Source organism: Talpa occidentalis, unplaced genomic scaffold (genome assembly GCF_014898055.3).
Source record: "Talpa occidentalis isolate TD23 unplaced genomic scaffold, MPIMG_talOcc4v2.1 talOcc4.8, whole genome shotgun sequence".
NCBI classification, from domain to species: domain Eukaryota; kingdom Metazoa; phylum Chordata; class Mammalia; order Eulipotyphla; family Talpidae; genus Talpa; species Talpa occidentalis.
The window spans coordinates 92,452,164-92,476,208 of NW_023605194.1; the positions used below are offsets into that span (position 1 = coordinate 92,452,164).

The following is a 24,045-nucleotide window of genomic DNA, read 5'->3' on the forward strand; positions in this document are numbered from 1 at the left end:
CAATCTCTAACAATTAGCTATAATATTTCCACTGTTGTTTGGTTAATTTTAATTAGACTATACTTGATCATATGATAATTTGTTCATCAAAAATGACTTGTGCTTATCATTTCAATGTTTTAAATTCAGTGACATAAACAGGAAATTTATGTAACATTTTAATTTGATGAAAAATGAAGCTATGAAAGGAAAAGCTTTCAAACAATCCTGAATAGCACCTGCTTAATGTATCTAGTATTTTCCAAATGGAAAGTACAAATTGCATTGTATGATACCTGGATTGGCCACAGAATTATTTTCTTAATACCAGTGATGTAAAATAGTCTTAAAATTATCCTCAAAGAATATTTTGAGTTTCTCTAAGTACAGAGCAAGTTTGGCATACTATGTTTTACCTGAATTTGTCTCTAATGAGTGCAGTTTTTGATGTAGAGAACTATTAATGCTTCAGATTGTTGCCAAACATAATATGAAGAACCACTCACTCAGACACCTGATCTTTAGAATGCAGCATCGTTTGTAACAATTTTAACGCTAACTAAGTACACTTTGATGAGACAGCATTTAATAAAATGCTCATTAATTTCATCATTAGCAAGGGTATGCTAAGAAGTAAGCCAGTTTCTTATGTCACGCCCAATTAGCATCCCATGCTAGTAATCCCATTAGTATTGTTGAATTCACTAATGGAAAAACTAATGGGCATGCTACCAGGGCACATTAATTGGGCACGACACCAGTTCTGGTTTTAATTATTAAACTATGATAATGAAATGTGTGTTTGTAAAATATTAAAATGTTGAAATAGGGTTGAAGAAAATAAAAGAGTATGTAGAAGAAGATATAAGGAAAGTCAGCCTACAAAATGAAAGAACTAGCAAGTGGATTTACCAAATGGTCCTCTTTCTAGCTAATGGAGTTGTCTGTAAAAGTTGGGATATTGTCCACACGGGAAGAACCCACTCATACTCATGGGAAATTAATGCTGTTTTTTTGTAACATAGAATTGTGTATGTCATACTTGCTGTCATGCTCTATATGAGGGCTGACAAGAGTCAATTAAATGTGTACAATGGACATGTTACATTACTGCTACTTTAAGGAACTATAAACAGAATTGCTTTACTCTAGATGGTATGATTAACATTGTACTTCTTTTGATATAAATTTTCAACCACATTACTCCAGGTAATTATCAGTTTTCTATTTTTAAAAATATCATTATATAAAAATTAATCTGAATTTGATGAAACTTCCAACTAATTTTAACAAATATTCTACCCAACATAATGTTGGCTTTAAGTTGATTATTTAAGTTGATTATTGTTAAGGAGATCGACTTTATTAGGAAATGAATTTATTTTCACTGAGAAAATTTAGAGTCATCTTTTTTTTTGTATGAAGGAAAACATTTTATTTTTTTATTTTTTTAATTTCATTTTTTTAAAATATTTATTTATTTATTTATTTATTTATTTATTTATTTATTTATTTATTTATTTATACAAGCACTGGGTACAGTCAGAAGCGCGGGAGGGTGAGAGAATTCACCAGAGCCAGAGCAGGGAGCAGAGCAGGCAGAAGGACTGAAGTACACTGCTGAGGGGAGCAGCGGGCAGCAGGAGAGGTCTGCGTGCCATGTGGGACACTCCTCCGGTGGCCCGGGAGCAGCTGGGGATCGAACCTACGCTGCAGAGGCTGCGGGCAGCTTCGCAACCCAGCGCTCAACCGCTGTGCCACTGGGGAGGCCCATGCAAAACATTTTAAAATACATTTTTCCTGGCAGTAATATTGCATTTCTAACATTATATAAGTTTTGTGAACACATTATTTTAAATTAACATCTGTATATATTGTATTAAGTTCACCACTAAAAATTCAGCTATATCCTTTACCTAATTTATTCACCACCACCCAAGAATTTTGTCTTAAATTTTAAATGTTTATTTTATTTTTATTTAGTTCATTTGATTATTTGGTTTCTGTATATACAGCAGTGCATGAAAACATAAAGCGTTTGAGTGTCCCTGCTTGACTTAATAGTAGTTGTAGTCGATGATAGCTACAAAGTTGAAATATTTTCTACTTATTCTTATTTGCCTACCAACACTAAGAGAGTTGTCATAGTATTAACCTTATGTACTGGTGTTCACTTGGCTGTAAAATGTTAACTTAGATGGTTTCTCTTCTACTTCTTTTCCTGTGCCCTTACCTTCACTCCTTTTTGCTGGTCTCTCTTCTTGATATGTGACATTTCCTAGTCTTAGCCACTTGGAAACTCATTTTTAACAATATTACTGTGATTGTTGCCCAGAGTGGGCCCACTGCCCCATGGCACAAAAACCCAAAACTACGCCACCAGCTTTTGAGAAAAGAACCAGTTTAATTTGAGGTCACCTGTCAGGAGACTAGAGGCAAAGTTCTCAGATCAGTCTTCCTGAGGATGGGATTTTGATTGTGTTTATGGAGTTGAAGAACAAATATAGAAAATGCAAGTTGGGTTGGTTGCTAAATTATGGTGGGTGTAAATTGAATTTGGATCCAGAACTGTAACAGACTGAGCACCCCTTGCTTCTGAATGTTGTCCATTGAACCATGAGTCAGGCCTCTCAGTTCCATCTCCCTAGGCTATTTTTGGTTGAGGCAATGATATGCCATCTTGAAGGCAGAGAACACTCTTCTGGTTTTGCACTCTGAAACACAACTTTTCTGCTTATGAAAGATTGCTGGTTTTTTCCCCTTTAAAATGAGTAGAGATAATTTTGCCCCCTGGTTGCAAGCCCACCAGTTATTCTTGTATATGGAGATAGCAATTGACCATCATGACCAACACTACCTTAGGGAAACCTATAAATGGACTACAAAACATTGAATACCAAGGTTAACCCAAGCATTTATGTCCAATGTATTAATAACTGGCTATTTTTAATGTAAAGCTCATTTCTTGTAAGAAATATAACAGAAATTAACTTGCCTACCATTTTGAATGATAATTTATTAGTTCTATAATTCAGAAATTTTAGAATAGAAAACTCATTACCTTTTTGATGAATATAAGTACTCAAAATGCAACTGTCCTTGCTTATAGTCTTATTTCACAGAGGAGTTCTTTTTAGATTTGAGCATTGTGGTGTTCACAAAAATACATCACAGGAAAGCCAGACTGATGTTCAACATTAATGTTGAGTTCCACCTGAAGTGTATGCATGCTTGCAATAGGATCACATTGAAATTTGTTAATTGGTTTGTTCGTGTGTTTAAACACATTCATTCATTCAATCATTGCTTCATTCCCTTAAGGTGTCGTCAGTAGAAGTTACCACAACCAATGATGATGGTGAAAAATTTGATGATGGCAAAAGGCATGAAATAATTGCTATTAGGCATCAAGCTTTTGGCCAAATCACCCTTGATGGGATGCATACAGGTAAGAACTTTCTAGCAATGGCTCTGTTGATGAGCGGATATTGCATTGCTTTTCTGTGGTTTATATTTCTTTATCTTCACTCAATTTCATCTAAACTGCTGTTATATTTGCATTTGGGGTGCTTGTAAAATGACAAAGTCTGGCAATCATTTTCTCTTTGTGCCAGGTTTCAGGGATAGAGCTAAAATAAGAACAAAGTCATCAGAAGCGTTTTTGTATCTTGTCGGTTCTCTATAATTTGCAAGTGTTCTCAAGTTTCTTTTGACTTCCAGTACACAAATAAGGTGTTAATAGATGCATCTTAAAGATGAGGAAACATGGGCCTTCCCTGGCAGTGCAGGTGGGTGAGCACTGTGCTGTGAAGCTGTCCGCAGCTTCTGCAGTGCCAGTTCGATCCCTGCCGGCCGGCGAGGGTCCCACATGGCGCAGCAGACCTCTCCTATCTCACCCGCTGCTTCTCTCAGCAGTGTATTTCATCAGTCTGCCTGTTCTGTTCCCCACTGTCTCTGGTGAATCCTGTCACCTTCCCATGCATCTGGCCTGTACCCCTGTTCTTGTGTAAAATAAATAAATAATCTTTAAAAAAAATAAAGATGAGGAAACAGGATCAAAAAAGGAAAATAATTCCTCCCAAATTACACAGTTGGTAGGCAGAATTCTTGAGTTATTAATCCTATATGTGCACTTCTAAGTTCAGCATTTTTTCCATCCTACCCTATCTACCACCCCCATTTAATTTTAGTACAGCTGTAGTACTTGTATGGTGATGCACACTTTTGTTAATGCATTCAGAAAATGTGGATGTTTAGTGAGCACCTACTATATGCCCAGTATTGCTCTTGGAATGCTAGGGACAAAGAGCAAAGTTTACATTGTAAGTGGGGGTGGAGCAGGAGACAATGCTGAATGAGTATCAAATAGTAATGATTTCTGAGAATAAACCATGATAAGAGGAAAAGGGTGTTGTGTGTGTGTGTGTGTGTGTGTTTATTGGGAAGAGGCTACTTGATTTTATAAAAGACTGTTTAGGAAGGCCTCTAATAGGAAATATTTGAGCAGAGACCGAAAGGGAGTGCCAGAGTAAACCCTGCAAATATCAGGAGAGGGTTTCAAGCCAAGGGAGCAGCAGATTCCAGGGCCCTGAGAAGGGAGAATACTGCATGTACCATGTTCAGAACCAACTAAGAGGGCAGTGTGGGAAAGAAGGGTGGAGGGGTCTGTGCAGGCAATGGCATCCGAGAGACTACTGGGTGTATTCTATAGGAATATGGGGGCATTTACTTGGAAAGAGGGAATCAATGGCAGAGTTTTGAAAGAGGCATGATATAATTTCCTTCTTTAAGAAATACTCTGGCTGCTCTTTTGAGAATATATTTTAAGGGAACAAAGGTAGAAAGATGGAGGGCAGTTTATAAACCTCTATATAAATGTACACTAATTCTGGCAGGAAATGAAGATTGTTTAAGCCAGGGAAGGAGTTGTGGATATCATGAAAAATCTGGATATATTGTGAAGGTGAAGGTAAACAGATGATTGAGCTAGAACAGGGATAGGCAGGTTGAAACCGACTCTTGCCTGTTTTTATGAACTTTTATTAGAACACAAAGGTACCCACTTATTCTATCTTGTCATGGCTGCTTGAGACTGCATGGATGGTCTAGGAAGCCTAAAATACATACCAGCTGGCCCTCTGCAGAAAGAGTTTGCTATCCCCGGCCATAGAACATGACGGCTAGCTCTGGGTCCTTGGCAACTGGAAGAAAGTAGCTGCTGTAACTAAGGGGGACAAGTGAGTATGAGAAGCAGATTTGGAGAGAGAGGTTCAGAGTTCAGTTGGAACGTGTTAAGTGCTAGATACTCTTACTGGTCTGAGCTCAGAGAAAAGTCACAGACTAAGATGACTAGGATACGAATTGGGAATTGTCAGCTAAGGACGATATTTAAAGCCAAGAGACCAGATACAAAGAGGACTGATGACAGTGATTTGGATTCTGAAACAAAATATGCCCCCTCCTCTCAGGAGGCCTACAAGAGCTTCAAGATGAGAGTTTTTGATGCTGGTAGTTTGTCCTCTGTCCTCCATTCATGCCTCTGGAGGATTCAAGGCATCTGTGCTGGTGAAAATAGGAAAAGATGATAGAAGGAAGGATGTCTGGGTCATCTGACATCATACTGTGGGGGTGAAGTAATTAGAAATAGGTATAGAAATAAGAGAACCAAGAGAGGGTGATATCCCAAAAGCCCACTGAAAGGTTTGCTCATTGTTCAAATTGGTAGAAATTATTTATCCTGCTGGAGTGAAAATTCTCACCTCTTTCTCTGTGGGTTCCTTGGTCGCCCTGAATGGCAGCATGATGATTGGAGAGAACTCAGAGGTGTTTGTGGGAAGGCTTCCCAGGGCTATGCTGTCCTCAGGAAGGAAGGAGCCCAGTGAGTTTGTGAATGCATATGATTGATGTGCTATCACCAAAATTTAAGATAGAAATAATTTATACTTTTTTAAAGTATGAACAGTAGTATTTTTTTTTTTTAATCTCAGGCTGCATTTCCTATGTCAACATTCTCTTCTTTGCTCAAGGAACCATGGATTTCTTTCATTTTATTTCTTAGTGCTGGTTCTTGATATATGGAAAGAGTTCATTAAGCTTTTGCTGAAGTGAATTATCCTAATTTCAGCCAAAATTCTCTATTTTAGGGTAAGGTGTCAGTGCTTCTAGATTTTAAGTTGGATATAGTACAATGCAGAAATAGAAGATGAAAAGCTTGATTCTCTCTAAATAGGATAAAGAACATTCTGAGCACTGGACTACATCATAGTCACTGAACCAGTCCCCGAATATATCCACAGATAAATAGCATGTGGACTGTGCTAAACAGAGGATGCAGCTATATTAACGGTTATTTCCACTCTCATGCCATTAGTGCTAAAATTGAGATATACACACACATCCCCAAATTTTTAGTACAATCAAACAAAATCTCATTTTAAAATGAGATCAATAAAAACTAGCATGAGTGAAATTAACCTTAGACAGAAAAGAAATCACCCTTCCAACACGTAGCCCCTGCTTCGAGAGTTGGCTCCCTAGGCTTTCTTGAAGAGCTCAGGGTGTCTTCCAAGTCCATCCCAGAAGTTAAGATGCCACCATGTGAGTATTACAGATAAGCAAGAACCCGGATAAGTGTCCAGTTCATGGGTGGTGGCCTCAGGAAATCGTGAAGATCAAAATAAATAAATCTGATCTAAATATGAATTAATCTAGGAGGGAGGAAGTGGGAGTGGGGAGGAAAAAAATGGTGACAAGCATGACAGACTATGGTGGGGACTGTAGGTGATTTGGTGATGGAGGAACTGTGGTGACCAGACCTGAGTTGGAAAACCCTTTATTTTGGGGAAAAAACAACAAGTATTGAACCAAAGTTTGTACGATAAAAATTATTAAAAAAAAACAATTTTAAAAAATCTAATAAATAGTTTCCAGTGAATTGTGGAGAGGGATTTGAATCCCCAAGACTAATTATACTTCCTCAAAAATATGCTAAGTAGAGGAGGTTTTATTTAACTACTTTTTGCTTTTTAAACTGGTAGAGAATTTAATTGAAATAGGAGAGAGTGAAAGTAAAGGGGGCTTTGTGGGGGTGAAAAGAGTGAAAGAGAGAACACCTTTGTTACAGGTTTGGTTTTTTTTTAGTGTATATTTTATGTTTATTCTTAAAGAACATTTTCACTGGATATCTTTGTGTGTGTGTGTGTGTGTGTGTGTGTGTGTGTGTGTGTGTGTGTAGAAGAAATGGGTTATAGGCCAGAGGTGTGGGGGGTGAGAGGATTCACCAGAGAGTGGTTGGGGAACAGAACAGCCAGACTGATTGAAATACACTGCTGAGAAGGCAGTGGGTGAAACAGGAGAGATCAGCTGTGCCATGTGTGCCAGCTCCCTGGCTGGGCATAGGACTCTGGCCATAGCAATGATAGCATTGAGGCTTAACCCCTAGGCCATCCGGGAGGCCCTGTTACAGGTTTTGACCCTCAAGCACACTTCTAGGCTAAGCGACTAGGGTATCAGGCAACAGGAGGAAAGAATACCCTATGCTAAGCACCCATCCTATGAAAAACACATGTCCAGTGATAAATACTTTGGTCATGTAAAATTTTGACTGCCGGTGAATGCCTTCCCTAGAAGCTGAGAACAAAGCTTTGCACTGATGAGTAAGCACATTGCCATATGAAATGCAATTCATATGCCCCCTCTCCCTCCTCACTTCCTTGATCTCTCTCCAATTCTCTCATTTGCTCACTTTCTTTCCCCCCACCCCTCTGTTATCACTATTTGCTATACCCATAAACCCCGTGTCAACCTGATTTGTGGTTCCAAATTTAACCTTAATGTGACATTAATTCCTAAAAATGAAATCAATTATTGATTCATAATGTCAAGGTAACTAAACTGTAAATTATAAACTTCCTTCAAATCTTACTTTAAAAGTTGTTATAGCATTCTTCTTTTGGACACATAGCATGAATTTTATTGTTGGTTCAAAAGGCAATGTTTTTACTAGACCTATAAAACCCAGGATTTTGCATAATTGTTTCTTCAGATCTGGTAGGTCTGAACCAGGGTGAAGCACTTACCATGGCTGATGGTGTGATGTTTACATGAATTGTTGCGAGGTTGGCAGTAAATAGATGGTGAGAGCTATTGCCTGTGCCTTTGATTTTAATGCCACATAAAATTAATTGCTGGAAAAGAAGTTTTTCAAAACACATTTTTCTTGATATCTATCAACTACTGCAGAAATCATCCAAAAGGCTTTTGTGGACTGTCTCAAGGATGTGTCTTTTCTGAAGAATTACAATCCCTCTGCTTTGTGGGAGCCTCTGGTTTGGCAGAATTCTGAAAAGCAAACCAACATATATAACAACAGGGAGGGATATCCCTCCTCATTATATGAGGGAGTCCAGTTCCTTGGAACAGGTAAGGATCTAAACTAGACATCAATGATTGTTTAGCATCTGTGTCCTAGCTATGGCATAATTTTATCTCCCTGTCTGATTATTTTGACCTCCTATGAACCTAGTATTAAAGAAATACATAGTTATGCCATGATGCACATAATATGCTCTCGGAGTCTGAATATGTAATATGAGTGGTAAGACTCATAAATCTCTTTGTGCATAATGGACCTTGCTAGTGTCCCAAGGTAGTTCTCAACTCACATAGCTTAGTGTCACACACGTTCATTTGTAAGTCCATTGTTTGGAAATCAGTATACAGTTTTACTCAAAAGAGATTCCAAAGGAGTTTTGTTTACTAGGATAACATGCAAATAACTGCTTGTCCCATGATGTGGGTGAACTATATTCTTAAGAGTAATAGTGCAGCTGTGGCATGGAGTAAGTAGGTCATAAAGGTCTTCCTTTATGCTGGGAAATCATGAACCACCATCACTGCAGCAAAAATGAGGAGTGGACACAGTTCCCTGGTCCCTCCACCCATAGCTCTCTGTGGCAGCCTAAGAGGGGAAGGAAATATGGTGCATTGCTGGATATGGCTCCTCCTATATTTACAGTTAGGTTGCTTAGTTATTAACTTGCTTAAATTACCTTCAGAACAAAAAGCTAAATAATATTATAATCTATACAATTTTTTCTTTGCTTATCTCATCTTTGTCATTATTTGAACTTATCTTAGTCAATGCAACTCTTTATTATCAACTCTTAAGTAAAACAATACTAGTCTTAGTCATATGCTCTTATTTACAGAGTAAATTACTTCCTCTTTAAAAATTATATGAAATTCATTCTAGCACTTGATGCAATTATAAGGGGGTGGGTTCTCCCTAACATTGCTTTGCATCTTGTTTTGTGAGTGGTTTACTCTGCAGCAGTATGTCCTAGAAATTTACAGCACTGCTGAAAATACTGCTTTGCACATGCTAATTTGCACAATATTTTTGTTTCCAGGGATCCTGGAACTTCCTCCAAACTTGTTTCATGGAGGAATGAACTTTGAGATTTCCTTTAATTTCAGAACTGACCAATTGAATGGATTGCTGCTTTTTGTCTACAATAAAGATGGACCAGGCTTTCTTGCCGTATGTTAATTAAAATTACTTATAAGTAAAACAGCTGTTAATGCTGAATCAGGGTTTCTTTCCAAATTTTCATTTTTTCCCCCAAGTTCATATACCCAGCTTTTCTTACAAATGTTACTACATGGTGATAGTGGGGAAACACCCCCAAACAAGAAAGAGAGGGGATGTCCTCAATTTCCTTTTCATCCATCTAACACATTCAATGTTTGCCATGTCTTGCTGAGTTACTTTTAAAAACACCTCTTAGATAAAATTTTCACTGTCATTGGAGTTGTTCTCCTTGTTGTGATGGCCCTCACCAAAATTGTACTGATTTCCTAATAGATTTCTCCAATCCAGTCCAGCTTTTATTTCCTGTACGCACTTCTTAGGTTGGTGAGGGAGAATAGCAGGAGATAATCATGGAAAGCTTATCGGCTTTGTATCAGGAAGAAATAGATTAACTTTTTTCCATATCATTCAAATCCCCCCAAATTTTGTGTGCACATAACTGGCTGGACTCTTTCTAACTCACCCCTTCCCTCCTATGTGCTTTCTGTCTTCTCTGACTTGGTATCTTATACTGAACTTAATGAACTGGTTTCTTAGTCTCATGACATTGAACATGTTAATCACCCTGCTTGCAGGACCTTGCACAAATCTACATATATCCAAAATGCACATCCTTTCTATGCTCACATTGTACCCAGATCCACCCAGGTTCTATGTCACCCCATGTTTGCCAATTCTATTAGACATTGTGCTCCTTGGGAAGAAGCTTATCATAGAGCAGCAAGTTTGTGGACCATGATAGGGGACACAGTATCTAAAGAATAAATGCACAGAGAACTGAATGACTGCTCACCTGATGCACTTCACAAAGATGACATTTACCTAGAAAAAGTAAACCTATTTTATGTGGCGTTGCTTAATTTGTTCCGTCTGATGTGATTCATCTCAGATTTTCAAGTGTCCTATGGTTGCTGACTTGATTTCTAACACAATAAAAGCATAGTAGGTAAAATAATTGTCATGTAACATTTTGAAGGAAAATATATGGAGGCATTTCCTTTACCATGAAAATTTGGGTAAAATACACTTGCGTGAGAAAATGGTACCTTAATTGAAAAGAATACACATGGAAGAAATTATGTTAGTTAGAGATTTAGAATAATAAAGCTGAAGTATTGAATCAAAATAAATCTTACAAATTTGAAATTGAGTTCACCAACCAGTTAAGATAAGCTTAATCAGGCTTGACATTTCATTTTCTTATTGTCTTGTCATATTTTTCCCCCAAATTAAATTGATGTATGAAGTAGTATTTTCTCATTTTCTAAAAACCCAAATAAAAATATAGTTGTAGTTCAAACAGCTCTGTTCTTGGCAGTTCTTCCATCCATAGGCTGGGATTTAATCTTTTCACCATGTTGCACCCCAAACAAAAGGTTCACTCACCTAATATTGTATGACATTGTGTAATCATTACTGGGTATGAATTTGACTAGAAACAATAGTCTTTATGTCAATTATAAGCTTTCAAAGAACCTCATAACAGGTTAATTCCAATTCTGCTTGGAATAAAGGAAGATTTTTAGTGTTTTCATGGAAATGTCTTGCCTTTCTGCAAGAAATTGACCTCTGTTTTCTCCTCAATTGCCACTCTACTCTCTTTTTATCTACCTGTTTTATTTTCTAATGTGAAATACAGATAGAACTGAAGAGTGAAAGACTGAGCTTCTGGTTAAGCGACAGTCTTACCTTCATACAAGCAGCTCTATGCCTGAGGCCATGCTATTGTGCTGGAGAGGGGAACACAGTCATCATTCAAAAGGAAGTCTCCGTCCTGTCTGTGTGCATGAATGACCTGATAGAAGGTGCATCCCAATTCCGGGCACAACCACTGAACATGAGCACCCTTGTCTACCTGGGTGAGGCCCCAACGCACCTGCAGGATACCTGTAGACTCCTACATTTGGAACAAGGTAAACTCCACAGGAAAGAATCCCCAGGTTGATACAGCTCTCATGGTTGAGGGCTTGGGTGAGTCTGTGTTTCAAGATATAACAGTAGAATCAGGGTGAAAGCAACACCACCTACCCCCTTATGGGAGAATTCTAGATTCTAAAAAAATTCACAGAACATTTCTGCCAATAATTTTGTGTGGTGCTGTAAAAAGTGTGCTGTCATATCTCTCTATAATCAGTATGTTTATTGAAAAATATCTTCAGCAAAAAAATTATATGTAACAGATAATAAAATATAAGTTTTCTCATGTTTGCCTTGAAAAAAACACATGTGGTTCAGTTCTTTTGAACACTGCTCAAAATCTGTATTTATGGATTTAAAGATAAAATAGGTGTGCAAGCTAGGAAAAATGGCATTGAATTCACTGTTTTTCTGATGTAAATACAGATTGTCTTCCTGCATTTCAGTAGAGCTTTCATTTGGCAAAGTACATGAAAGGGTAGGCTTAGTTGAATTTCAAACATACTTATGAAAAATCTATTATTGATTATTAATAGCCATCAAGGAAAGGGAAAGTAAAGAAACCACGCGTTAACTCATCTAAGTTCAAACATAATCAGAGAAATTAGTAATTTTAAAAAGGGCCCAGTTAACTGAGAGCATCCTTCTGAGAGTTCAACATGAGAACAGTCAGTTTTTTATTACAAACCAATGAGTTAGGGATCATTATTCATATACCTGTTTTCCAGATGAGGAAACTGAAGAGCACAGGGGAGAGTGACCCCCAAGGTCACAGGGCTTGGGCAGATAGCAAGCCTGCCTGTCAAAGTCCACTCTCCTTATTACAACCAGTGCTCTCTTTTATGGACTTTAATCAATGATTCTTCTCTATAACATGAGGAAAACCCAGTAACTTCCCGCTGCTTGCATGTAAAGAACATTCTCTGTGTATTTCAAAAGCTTGCACTGTGAATGGTTAACATTTCCATGAAGCAGTCTTTGCCTATTTGGTAAGTACATAAAGATTTAAATGCCTTTGAATAGAAAATATATAGCAAGCTCTAAGGAGACTTTTAGAAGGGTACTAGTAAGGAGTTAATGAATATCTGGGGTGTAAGACAGTAATGACATTTTCAAGGCACTTAAGATGTAACAGCAGCTAAAAATATTACATTCATATAAGGGCTTCTCCTGGTTTTCAAGTTTCTGAGTTAGAAGGAGTTTGAAAACCTGTTATCTGAGCAAGATTACTTGATCCTGTTTACATCTAGGAAAATGCTCTGCATTTCAAGTACACTGAAACCCATTCCTATGAAGGTGCTGAGACTGGGCCAACTTTGGAATTTTGAGATGATAAGGATTGAAGTTTAAAATATCAACATAGACCCAAAGGGATAATTTAATCTACTCTGTGACTAAGGCAGTGATACTGAAAGATATTTTTTTATTAGGTAATGCTAAGTTTTTATCATTGCAGTAATATCCATATCAGTAGTTCTCAAACCATTGCTAAAACACTGAAGTGTAGTAGCTGCAACTTAGTATTTGATAAAATTCGTTCTTTTTATTGTTGCTCAGCATACATCAGAGTCACCTGGGAAGGTTATTGAAAATGCAGATTTATGACCCTTTCTTCTAAGATTCTGACTAGGACACTTTGAGAGATGCTGCTCTAAGTAACTGCATGTGTTAGACAGCAACCAGGGAGAACACCCAGCACACAGAGGGGCTGTGTGCGTGTACTAAATTACAAGGAATGAGAATGAAGCCTATTCCCTCACTGTGTTTTTCAATCTACTATCAACAGTCTTAAAAATCTTTGTCCTTTCTTTTCTGTGATTCTCAATTAGCAACTTTTTTTCAGAGGCTCTATTTTGTGATCAGGTTAGTGCTTTTTTTCCCCCCTTATCCATGAATGTAATCTTCCTTGAAATCAAATGCAAATGAGTTTTCCTCTTTGTTTTGGAAACCTTGGGCAACATGATTTACTGAAGATGAACCAATGCAGATCATAGGCATTTATCTTGGAACTACCCCTGGGGACATCCACTGCCCTCAGTGGGGTGTGGCTGTGTGGTTGCACAGGTGGTGCTCTGCCTGAGGCCCCAAGTGGACAGGAGCATGAAAGCCAGCCTTCCTACCAGCACACCTGCCAGTGTCAAAATCCCTCCCCAAGGAGGGCTATTGCTTTTCTTATTTGTCAGCGCAGAACTCTGCAACATCTTCCAGTTGTTTGGAGACCTGGGGTAAAGGTGAATGAGGAATGTTTTTTGATTCTCATAGAATGTGAGGAGCTAAGAAAAGGAGGAGTGTCCACGAACATACCCTGTCCCCTCTTCTCATCCCCCATTCACATTTTGGAGGTAGTTGAGAGGGTTCCCAGTAAGAGTACTTCTGGTGGGCCAGTGCTTGAGGAATGATACAAACTTTACTGGAAGGAACTCTCTGATCATGCTCAAGGAAAACCCAGTGAGGACCCTACTCTCCAGGACCTCAAGAGTTGAGACTTGGGGTCAGGATAGTACTTCCTAAGAAGCATTAGTATCTATGAACCCTGTAACTCTGCACCTTTCTCTTTATCTAGTGGATGAAGGAAGACTATCTCTGTGGGCTTTCTCCAGTTTAAAAGTTCATCATGTGAATTAATTTTAAAGATATTTATTTTTAACAATTATTTTTTAGGGCCTCCCTGGTGGCGCAACGGTTGAGCGCTGGGTCATGAGCCTGCCCGCAGCCTCTGCAGCGCCGGTTCGATCCCCAGCTGTCCCCGGCCACCAGCGGAGGGTCCCACCCACATGGTGCACAGACCTCTCCTGCTGCCCGCTGCTCCCCTCAGCAGTGTATTTCATCAGTCTGCCTGTTCTTCTCTCCGCTCTGGCTCTGCTGAATTCTCTCACCCTCCCACGCTTCTGACTGTACCCAGTGCTTGTATAAATAAATAAATAAATCTTTAAAAAAATTATTTTTTAAACTGTGAAGTGGACATAAATTTATCATCTTAACCATTTTTAAGCATGGGGATCAGTGGCATTCAGTACATTCACATTCTGGTGCCACCATTCGCCTCTATTCATCTCCAGAATTCTTCCCTTGGTAGGGACTCTAGGGCATAGAGAAGTTAGGGAACTCGGCCATGTGCCAAAAGAAAATTACTGCTGGTAAAGAAATTAGAATTCTTAGTTTCTGAATGTTCAGGCAGATGCTTTTATATTGAGCTTCATTGCTTTCAATTCAATTCACCCGACTTATTGTCTACTGTGTGTTCCAGATACACTGGCAGTATTGATCAGTCAGGCCTAAAGGAATGTGAATAATAGCAAAGACATTTAAAAGGAAATAGGTTGCAACTTAATGTGTTTGAAGATATCATAAGACATCATATAAATGCTGAAGAGAACTGTATGGTCATTGTTACTATTAACTTATGTTACTGGTAAACATTGCATTATGTTTTATTTCCTTTCCTGCTGAGGTGCTGTAGTCTTGCAAAGAACTAAGCATGTGTCTGGACCATTCAAACTCGTTTAGTCTAGTGTGTGTGCTGCAGCAATCTCAAACAGTCCGTTTGTCCCTTCATTTACAATTTTGCACAGTTTGGGGGACAGAGTGCCACCAAGCCACCTGAACAGGACTCTGCACAGAAGAGCTGGATTCGAAGCCACTGCTCTCTCCTAGATGGCTAGATGCCCTGGGGATTTCCAGCAAAAACAGCATTGCATTCCCCAAATGCATGTCCTTCCACCTTCTCTGCCTAATTTTGCTGAACTTTGCTGCCTGGGGTTATTCTAAAGCCAGCTAGGTAGAGCACACGTTCTGAGACACCTTTGGGTCCCTGTGACCCAAGCTGAATTTGGTCCTTATTCTCTCAGGAACATAAAACCATTTTGCATATTCAACATGATGGCTCTCCCTGAAATGGGTGTTGCGCGAGTATATTCCCTGCATGCTGTGTGATTTTTGTGTGTTCCTGGTGATGCTCGTGCACATAGAAGCTGTCTTCTCGTTCCTGCTCTCCAGCATCATGTCCTCCAAGAGGGATTTTTCCACTGAGCTGATGACTAGCCATGTCAATGCAGTATTACTCTTTGGTACTTTTACACTGACTTGCAAGAGCTCCTTAATATTCAGAACTGGGGGGCAGGTGGGTACCCCACCACCATAATGCATGATTGCCTGTAATATACTTCATGGGATAAACCGAATGTTGTAGTGTAGGCCTGAAGAGATAAAATACTCTCAGTTGACTATAACCATTATCAGTTGAATTATAATGATGGCCTTATCTATTTTTGTCACAACAAATATAAATACTTCCTAGTGGCAACTTGCCTAATAAGAAGCAGGATGGGGCATGAAGGATTTCTCAAATAAGATTGGAAAGTTTAAAACTTGGATTTAAAGTACCCCCCACACCTTATCAAAATATCATACAGTAGAAGACAAGAGTGACTGGTCATCAATGACTCCAATCTTTCATGTGGTACTAATCCTGGACTATTTGGTAGGTTTCAGCGATTGCATAAAGGATGTGAAATTTGCACAGGGTGCTGCCATCCACTTGGCATCTGTGTCCAGCAGTGCTGTCAGAGTCAATCTGGATGGATGCCTGTCAACTGACAGCATGGTTAACTGCAGAGGAAATGACTCCATCCTGGTTTACCTGGGGACAGAAGAGCATGCTTATGAGAGTAGGCTCCATCCCTACCAGAAGGAGGGGCTCTAAATTGAATACTCGGTGTCTCCTACTCATCAACCCATCTCCCCAGCAGCCCTCCACTTGTCTACATGACTGATGTTTTCACCTTTCAACTTCTTTCCATTTAAGAATCCCTGCATTGAGTGATAGCCTCCCACCAAGGAGGGTCAGCCCACAGTGATTGGAACCAAGTGTGCACACCAGGAACCTGTAAATATTGTTCACCTTAACATCAATGTGCACACACATGCATGGGTATTTGTACATACATGTTTATGTTTGTAAAGAAAGGGAAAGGTGACTGCCCTGCAGCCAGTGTGTTTGCGGTCTTCTGCCAGAGCTTGTCTTGGTTGTTAAGCACATCCGTCAGTGGCTTCGCTGAGCAGGGCTTTTGATTTTTCAAGTATTTGAGAAGTATTTGTTCTGGCTTGATTCTTTCCTCTTCAGATATGAAAGGAAGGAAGTTCAGGTTGTCTGAGGGATTTAATAGGCCTGTGTCTACAGAATTTAGTATAGGAAGCCTTTACAGAGTGCCCAGACCCCAAGAAGCTACAGTCAGGACACCCTCATCCCCTTTCTCTGACAGAAAGTGCATTTGAAACCTGCACCTAGTTAGAAGCAGATGTGTCTTTCATCACATTGTGGCGGATGTTTGCCACGGTGTTGACTCTTAGGATCTTGGAATGACTCTCCCAGGATAGTAATTGCTGAATGGTCTAATTTTTGTTGCATTGGAGGAGAAACAAGTAGAAGCATTAGATCTCATCTCAGACAACTGATTTATAAGTAGGTTTGTACTTAACAGAGTATGTGAAAAAGCCTTTTTGCATGGTGGGAAGGTGTTCATCAAGACAAGTTTATGAATCAGTTGGTTCCTACCATTTTGAATCAAATATTTGTCAGAAAAGCAAATGCATTTCTATATGATGGCCACATATGTCTCTTAAAGAATATTTATCCCTAGCAAGTTGCCATTGGTCTAAAGTTGAGTTTTCATCAAAATATTCTCTTCTATCAAAAATGGGGCACTCACCCAAGGCATCCTTTGCAGAATCTTCTTAATCTAAAAAATAATTAAATACTGAGATGGGCTGCAAGAGGAATCTTCAAAGCTCTCTGCATACAGATTTTCCAGAAGAGGACAACTTGACACTTTTCCTGGATAATTTAAATTATCATCTGTTTGTAGGCAAGCCAGTGAGCTGAATGATCTCTGCAAATCCATTTCAACTTCAGAGCTTAGAGAAAGCTGATAGAAAATATAATTTGTGACTGCCATGCCCTCTACCCCCATTTCACACCCCTGTGCTTTATTAACAAATATACACTGTGAAGCCTGCTTTTCTGTCTGATTCAGTAATGTCAATAGGCTTCTAGAAGGTGCTGGCTTGCCTAGCTGAATAGTGCCCTTTCTGAGTGCACCCAAGAAAGGATGCAAATAAAGCTCTGAATTGATAGCAATGATCTGACCACAAAGTCTTATGCCATAAATTCATATTTACAATCTGACCACAACACTGAGCAGCTACAAGCTCCCAAGGGTTGGAGAATAATTGCACTATTTAATTATTTTTCAGTCAGTTTTGTTCTGTCCCTTATGAAAAGACCATCTGTTAGACAGTACTCTACTTTGCCCTGTACCACATTTCAGGACTAATAAAATCAACCTTGTTGCCATTGTCCCTATACCAGAAACTTGATTGTGTGGGCTGTGTGTTTGCCAGAGGGGCCCATGGTCTCTCCACCACCCAGATGCCACTTCTCCACCTGTGTGCTTCCCCTCAGCCTTTACGTCCTCTTTTCCTTCCTGGAAGCTGTCCTTTCTTATTGGTTTGAATTGTCAAGTCCAAGAAGAGGGATATTGATGTGGGAAAACTAAGAGTGAGCCTCCACCTACAGGGCCTGGGCATCTAGGAGGAGTTAAAACAGGCCCCCACCCATTGCCTGCCATGAAGTTTCTTGGCCTTTTTCTCCATGTCACCAGCACAGGCAGCTGTAATGAAGTTGTTGCTGATCAGAACCACCGTGGACGTATCTAATAAAGAGTTAAAGGTTCTGGGTTTTTTAATGAAGACACTCAGTTTATAGGGAAGATTGTGTGGCTCCTTTGAGCTCCTTCACTGTGTGTTACTGATCTATGATCCTCTGAAGAAGATGTCTCTGGAAATTATTTTGTATAATCTCAAGAGCACCAATCCTCTACCCTGCAATATGCATTGAGAATGTATCTAGTACATCCTATGGGGTCGAAGAGTGTGTTCTTAAAATTAACCTGAAAAACAATTGAATTTGGAAAAATGAGCTCAGACATTCAATTACAATACAATCCCATTTGTGATATTTTTTGGCTAATACGGTGAAGATGTAAAAGTGTCAAAGCACTACGTATAATAACAGCCTAATTATCTTGCTGCAAGGGGGTCTGTCATTATATTGTTTGAACTTGTTATCTGACTACCATCCACCTCCTCCTTTATGAGTGATGTTTAAAACATGTCTGATACATTAAATGTTTTTGGAAAACCTGGACTAGACTTGAAAGCCCGTTAGGTCAATGGAGTTTTGATGGTTTTGAAATATCGCTTAAACTGAACGGCTCAAGATGTGCAGTCATATTAAATCAATGCTGAAAAGTTACAACTCTAATAAATTGTATTTATGCTAATGGTCGAGTCTGATTTACTGCGGCCATTAAAAGTGAAGAATAGAGGCAATAGTCCTCTCAGAACTGCCACTTTCTCTATTTTCTCTTTCATTCTTTTTGCAGCTGCTCAAAGTGTACCAACTCCCTCAGAAGTCCACAGCTTGAATGGATATAGCATGGAGGTGACCTGGGATGAATCTGCCATGGTCAGAGGTGTGGTTAAGAAGCACATCCTGAGAGCTTACATTCAAGACCACCCCTGGCTGCCCCATGTGCCAGTCACCACCTCTGAATTTGTCGACGCCAGCACCCATACAGGTAAAGGCGAGGCCTTAAGACAGTTGACCTTATTAATTTTCCTTTTGTTTTAACTTTAAATTAATTTTTTCCCAATTATAGTAAACAACCCTATAGTTTGCCTCACTAAAAACCCCAGTAACCATATCCTGAGATGAAAGCCTGTTTCTCCCTGTGATGAGCAGGGTGATTCTAGTATGTTCATGGGCTCTTGTGGATTGCTTCCCACAAGGTTGATATTCTCTCCAAAAAGTGTAGGGTCCACATGGCTAGTCCCTAGAACATTCCACAGGCATCCTTCAGGGATCTTGTGGATATATCCAAGACCAGCTTACCTACTACACTAAGCAAAAATGTACTCTTAGGAACTAGCCCAAGTTCACAGCACCATTATTTATTGTAAAATTGTTGATTAAGCCCAATTATGTCAAGTTAGAGGGGATAGAGACACCAGCAGTTTGCTGGCACATCCGTGAACCAATTTTCCACAATGCGGCCTGCCGTGCAGACACTGGCTAGGAGTTTGTTTCCTTCATGCCACACGCGCCCAGACTCAAGTTCACGCACATGTGGTGAGATAGCCATTTTCAGCTTCATGAAATGTTAAAGCACATTTAATGGAAAGTCACATTGCAGCCTTTGCCCCTCCAAAGTAAAATGCATCAACCGACTTGATAAAAAATAACATTTTTTCCTCTATCAGAGAATTGTAAAACGTGAAATGTACAGATTGTAGAGCTGCTCTTGTGATCTTTCCAACATTCTTATTGATCAACCTAAATTCTTCTTTTCTTTATAGGTTACTTACCATCTCTTGCCCAAATACATGACCAATTAAAAAAACCTCACATCTGCCACTTCCTTCTTCCCTATTTTACCTGCTGGGTAAAGATGCAACCTGATGTTCTAGGCTGTGTAATGTTGCAGAGCATACTGGGAAAGAACAACTTATCTAAAAATTCCCAGTCCCCATGTTCAGAGGGGCACTCCATGGTGATGCCAACCACACAGAATTTCTGTAATAAGTATCTCCCATTCTCCTCACTAAATTTTTTCTTTTACCCAACTTATCAAAAAGCTAACCTCCCTCCCCATCTACTTCAGTTTATAGATTATAGATTAATGATAATTCATAGATTAGATCATCTTTGATAGTAGAGAAGAAACAGAGTCTATCATACAGGGTTTTTGTCACTTTCTTACTTGCCAATATATACATTAATTGTATTTTTCTGACAGTGATTTGGGGTTAAATGAGTTAATATATGTTAAAACACTAGAAATTGGAAATTGCTTTTGGCTTATACAGATGTTGGCCATCATTATTTTTTCTGTTTTGTCTCTTTTTTTCCTTCCCCTTATCCTGTCACAAGTAAAATCTTCAAATATCCTCTGGACCCCAGCTCTCCTTGCCTTTTTCCTCTCACAGTTTTTAAATTATTTCTTTACTTCTTCATTTTGTAATTTATATATATATATATATATATATTTTACATCATCTTTATTTTTGTACAGTGTATGTTTTCTCTTAGGTGTAACTCCCATAAATTTCCATCACCAATTCACCCTCACACTTAAATTTTTAAGCTCTCTCCCCTGCAGTGCTTCACAAAATGTGGCTCCAGCAGCAGCCTCAACAGCATCTCCTGGGAACTTGTTACTAAGGTGAATCCTTGAACTCGCCTTCCCCTGCTGAATCAGACCCTCTGGGGGCAGCCTCAGCCCTCCTGTTTAAACAAGCCTTCCTTCCCTGATTCTGGTGTGTACCAAGGTTTGAGAACCACTGCCTAGCCAGATTCTTCCCAAGATTGTTCAAACTCTGTGGATCCCCAAACCAACCGACCCAAGTCAGTCCCCCAAATCTTCCTTCTTTAAATTCCCTTCCAAGTGTCCTTTCCATACTTGTTTCTACTAGAACACATCTATGGATGCGGTGCCATTTCTCTGCTTTATCTGACTTCTGCTCGCCTGCTTTGCTAAAGAGACCAACAATTTCCATGTCTACACCACTAAGGAGTACTTTCTACTCCTCTTCTTACTCCTCTTCATTTACTCCATAGATTTTTCACCATTTTTAAAACATTTCTCCACTTTTGTGACTGTTGGCCTCCTAGTTCTCAGTCCCCTTTTTCTTAGTGTTCTTGTCACTTCTTCTGAAACTTCATTCTGCATTTCCAAGAAACTCAGGGTTCAGGCATGGGGTCCTCTCCCCAACCCTGCCCTCTGCCACCATCCCACTCCAGGGAACTTCATTGATTCCCAGAGCATCAGGTAACTTCCCACTCCCAGACTTCCACATGTGTGTAAGCAATAGGACTTGAAAATTTGACATTTCCAGTAGATTTTCTAAGCCGATCCAAATCTGAACTCCTGTTCGCCCTGAAGTCCCAGGATCAATGTAGGTTTCTCCTTATATCCAGAATAGAACATTCCTATTTGGTAAGTTATTTTTTGGTTCTAAGAAGTCTGTAACTAGTCATTTTTATGAAATATTTTTTGAACTTTCCCAGGCCAAAAAATAACCTACAAAATTATACTAAGTAGGAACAGCCCAGCTACCCAGTTAATCAGTCTGGGAAATAATTTCTGCTCTTCAGTCTCTTCATACCTCACATCCCTGTTTGTTGATCTATTTTCCACATTGTGTTAAATCCATTAGTCTTCTGTCCTAGCCAAGCCACTGCAATGTCTTTGCTGGGTAACCGGGATACTTTTGTTCTCACTGTTCTTTTCCATGAGTCTACCCCACAAAAAAACCAGGCACCACCTTCCTCTCCTCAGAATCCTTCAATTGCTTTCCACTGACTCTCTTCCAGCCTTGTTTTCCTTCAGTCTCCCTTGTTTTCTCAGTTTCCAACTTTTGCTGTTAAAATTCCTGATTTTTAAAAAGTCTGTGAGGGCATTTTTGGAGGATTTCTGAAAGAGAGTAAGAAAAAATTCCTCAAAATGCAACAATTTGATCAAAGGCTCTTAAGACCTTTTCAGTTTTGGGCTTTGAAGTCAAGAGCTTTTGATACAGGGCCTCCCCGGTGGCGCAGCGGTTGAGCGCTGGGTTGAGAAGCTGCCCGCGGCCTCTGTAGCACCGGTTCGATCCCCGGCTGCTCCTCGGCCACTGGAGGAGGGTCCCACATGGCACGCAGACCTCTCCTGCAGCCCGCTTCTCCCCTCAGCAGTGTGCTTCGGTCCTTCTGCCTGCTCTGCTCCCCGCTCTGGCTCTGGTGAATTCTCTCACCCTCCCGCGCTTCTGACTGTACCCAGTGCTTGTATGAATAAATAATAAATCTTAAAAAAAAAAAAGCTATTGATACAAATCTCTGTGACCCACTCTTGAGTGTTTGGGGGAAGATAGTTATCTTACTGGATTGTTCTTTAATGTCTTAGCCTGTGAAATGGGAGAATAGTATTTACCTTAGAAAAATATTATGTGATAGATACTCTAACACCTCTTAGCTGGTAAGCTTAGACAAAGCAATTGATATTTGTGGTCTTCTGAACCCTCTAGGTAAAATGCGAATGATATAAACACCTACCTCCTATGATAACTGTGGGGGTTAAGTGAATCCGTGCACAAGAGAAGGACGTGGAATGCATTGTACAATGTTAGCTATAGAGTATCAACATTTGTAACACAATATTTAATATATGATTATTTCTTCAACAAAGTATTACAACACTTGCCAAAAAAGTTGTCCATTTTAAAGTTCCAGGACACAGCTTGTAAAGTCAAATCAACCGAGGTTCAAAAACCAGTTATGCCACTTGCTGGTTGTATGATCTCAGGAAAATTTAAAAATAAAATTCCATATTGGAGTTTCCTCATATATAAATGAGTGGTAAAACCATCTGTATGTTATGGAATCATTGTGAAGATAAAAATAAATCAATTACCTACACAGAATAAATAGGCACAGTCAATGTCAATTAATTGTTATCTGTATGCTATTTAGAGGCTGAATTCTGGGTTATTGCTTCAAAATTGTTTCTCTTTCTGATGTTTGCACTGTTGGATCTGCTCTTTGAACATTCTGTGATGATTTTTCTTTTTTTTCAGTTTTCTTTTAGATGATTTGGATTTGTTCCTCATCTCATACAGCTCACTTTGATTTTTGCCTACCTTTCAATATTCAGTTTTCATCGCTGTTGTTTACCACTTGTATTCTGTCTCTTGTTTCAGCGATTCCAAGTTCTTTTAGATCTTATTAATAGCATAAAACTGATGATTTTAAAATTTTCCAGATTTCCTGAATTAATTCCTTCCCAGGACATTATTGTTTGATCTCATTTGAGGGCTGAGTTCTCTTCTTTCTTTTAAATTACAGATGCTTTCCCACTGGTTAGATGCACTCCCATACTCACTTCCAGGGTTCACTTGCCCTGTTCGTAATTTCATCTCCAGAATGGTGTTTCTTCAGGAAAATTAAGTCATCTTCTAATCATTTTACTGGGCACTTAGTTGCTGCTAATGCAAACCTTCACTGGGATTATAGGGAGTCAATTGAGGTGAATTTGCATCAGCCTCACAGCAATCTGTAGCCTCCACCCCATCCTCCCCAGTATTGGAGGAGTGTTGAGATTTGTGACCTACTTTACTCAGCTCAGGATTAGATTTGTTCTGGGCTCCCCTTCAAGGAGTCCATTTGTCTTTGTCTGGTGTCCTTCCAGTCCTTTCCAAACCTTTGGTCAGTTCGTTGGTATTCTCACAAGGTAATAGCTCTCAACCCCATTTGCACACTGAGCCACTGAAGAGCTCTAAAAAAACTTATGCCAACTGCCAAGAGTCTGACTTTTTGGTTTAGAAAGTAGTATTGATGTTTTTAAAGTGTCTTCAGGTAATTCTGTTCAACCAACCTCAGAAAACACTGTTAGAGGCACCAGTTTGACACCAGTGATCAAGTTTCGGTTTTACACAGAAATTTTTTTTTTTTAAGATTTATTTATTAA

General features: G+C 39.3%; 1 protein-coding gene across 1 annotated transcript in view; it reads left to right on the plus strand.

Annotated features, from left to right (window-relative positions):
* USH2A (usherin) overlaps positions 1 to 24,045 on the plus strand; it is a 635,462-nt gene that overhangs the window by 250,443 nt on the left and 360,974 nt on the right. Inside the window, 8 exon segments of the mRNA XM_037497740.2 lie at positions 3,301 to 3,427; positions 5,726 to 5,857; positions 8,221 to 8,400; positions 9,390 to 9,520; positions 11,211 to 11,484; positions 15,973 to 16,170; positions 16,287 to 16,373; positions 18,931 to 19,125. Coding sequence (XP_037353637.1) covers positions 3,301 to 3,427; positions 5,726 to 5,857; positions 8,221 to 8,400; positions 9,390 to 9,520; positions 11,211 to 11,484; positions 15,973 to 16,170; positions 16,287 to 16,373; positions 18,931 to 19,125 — 1,324 coding nt within the window.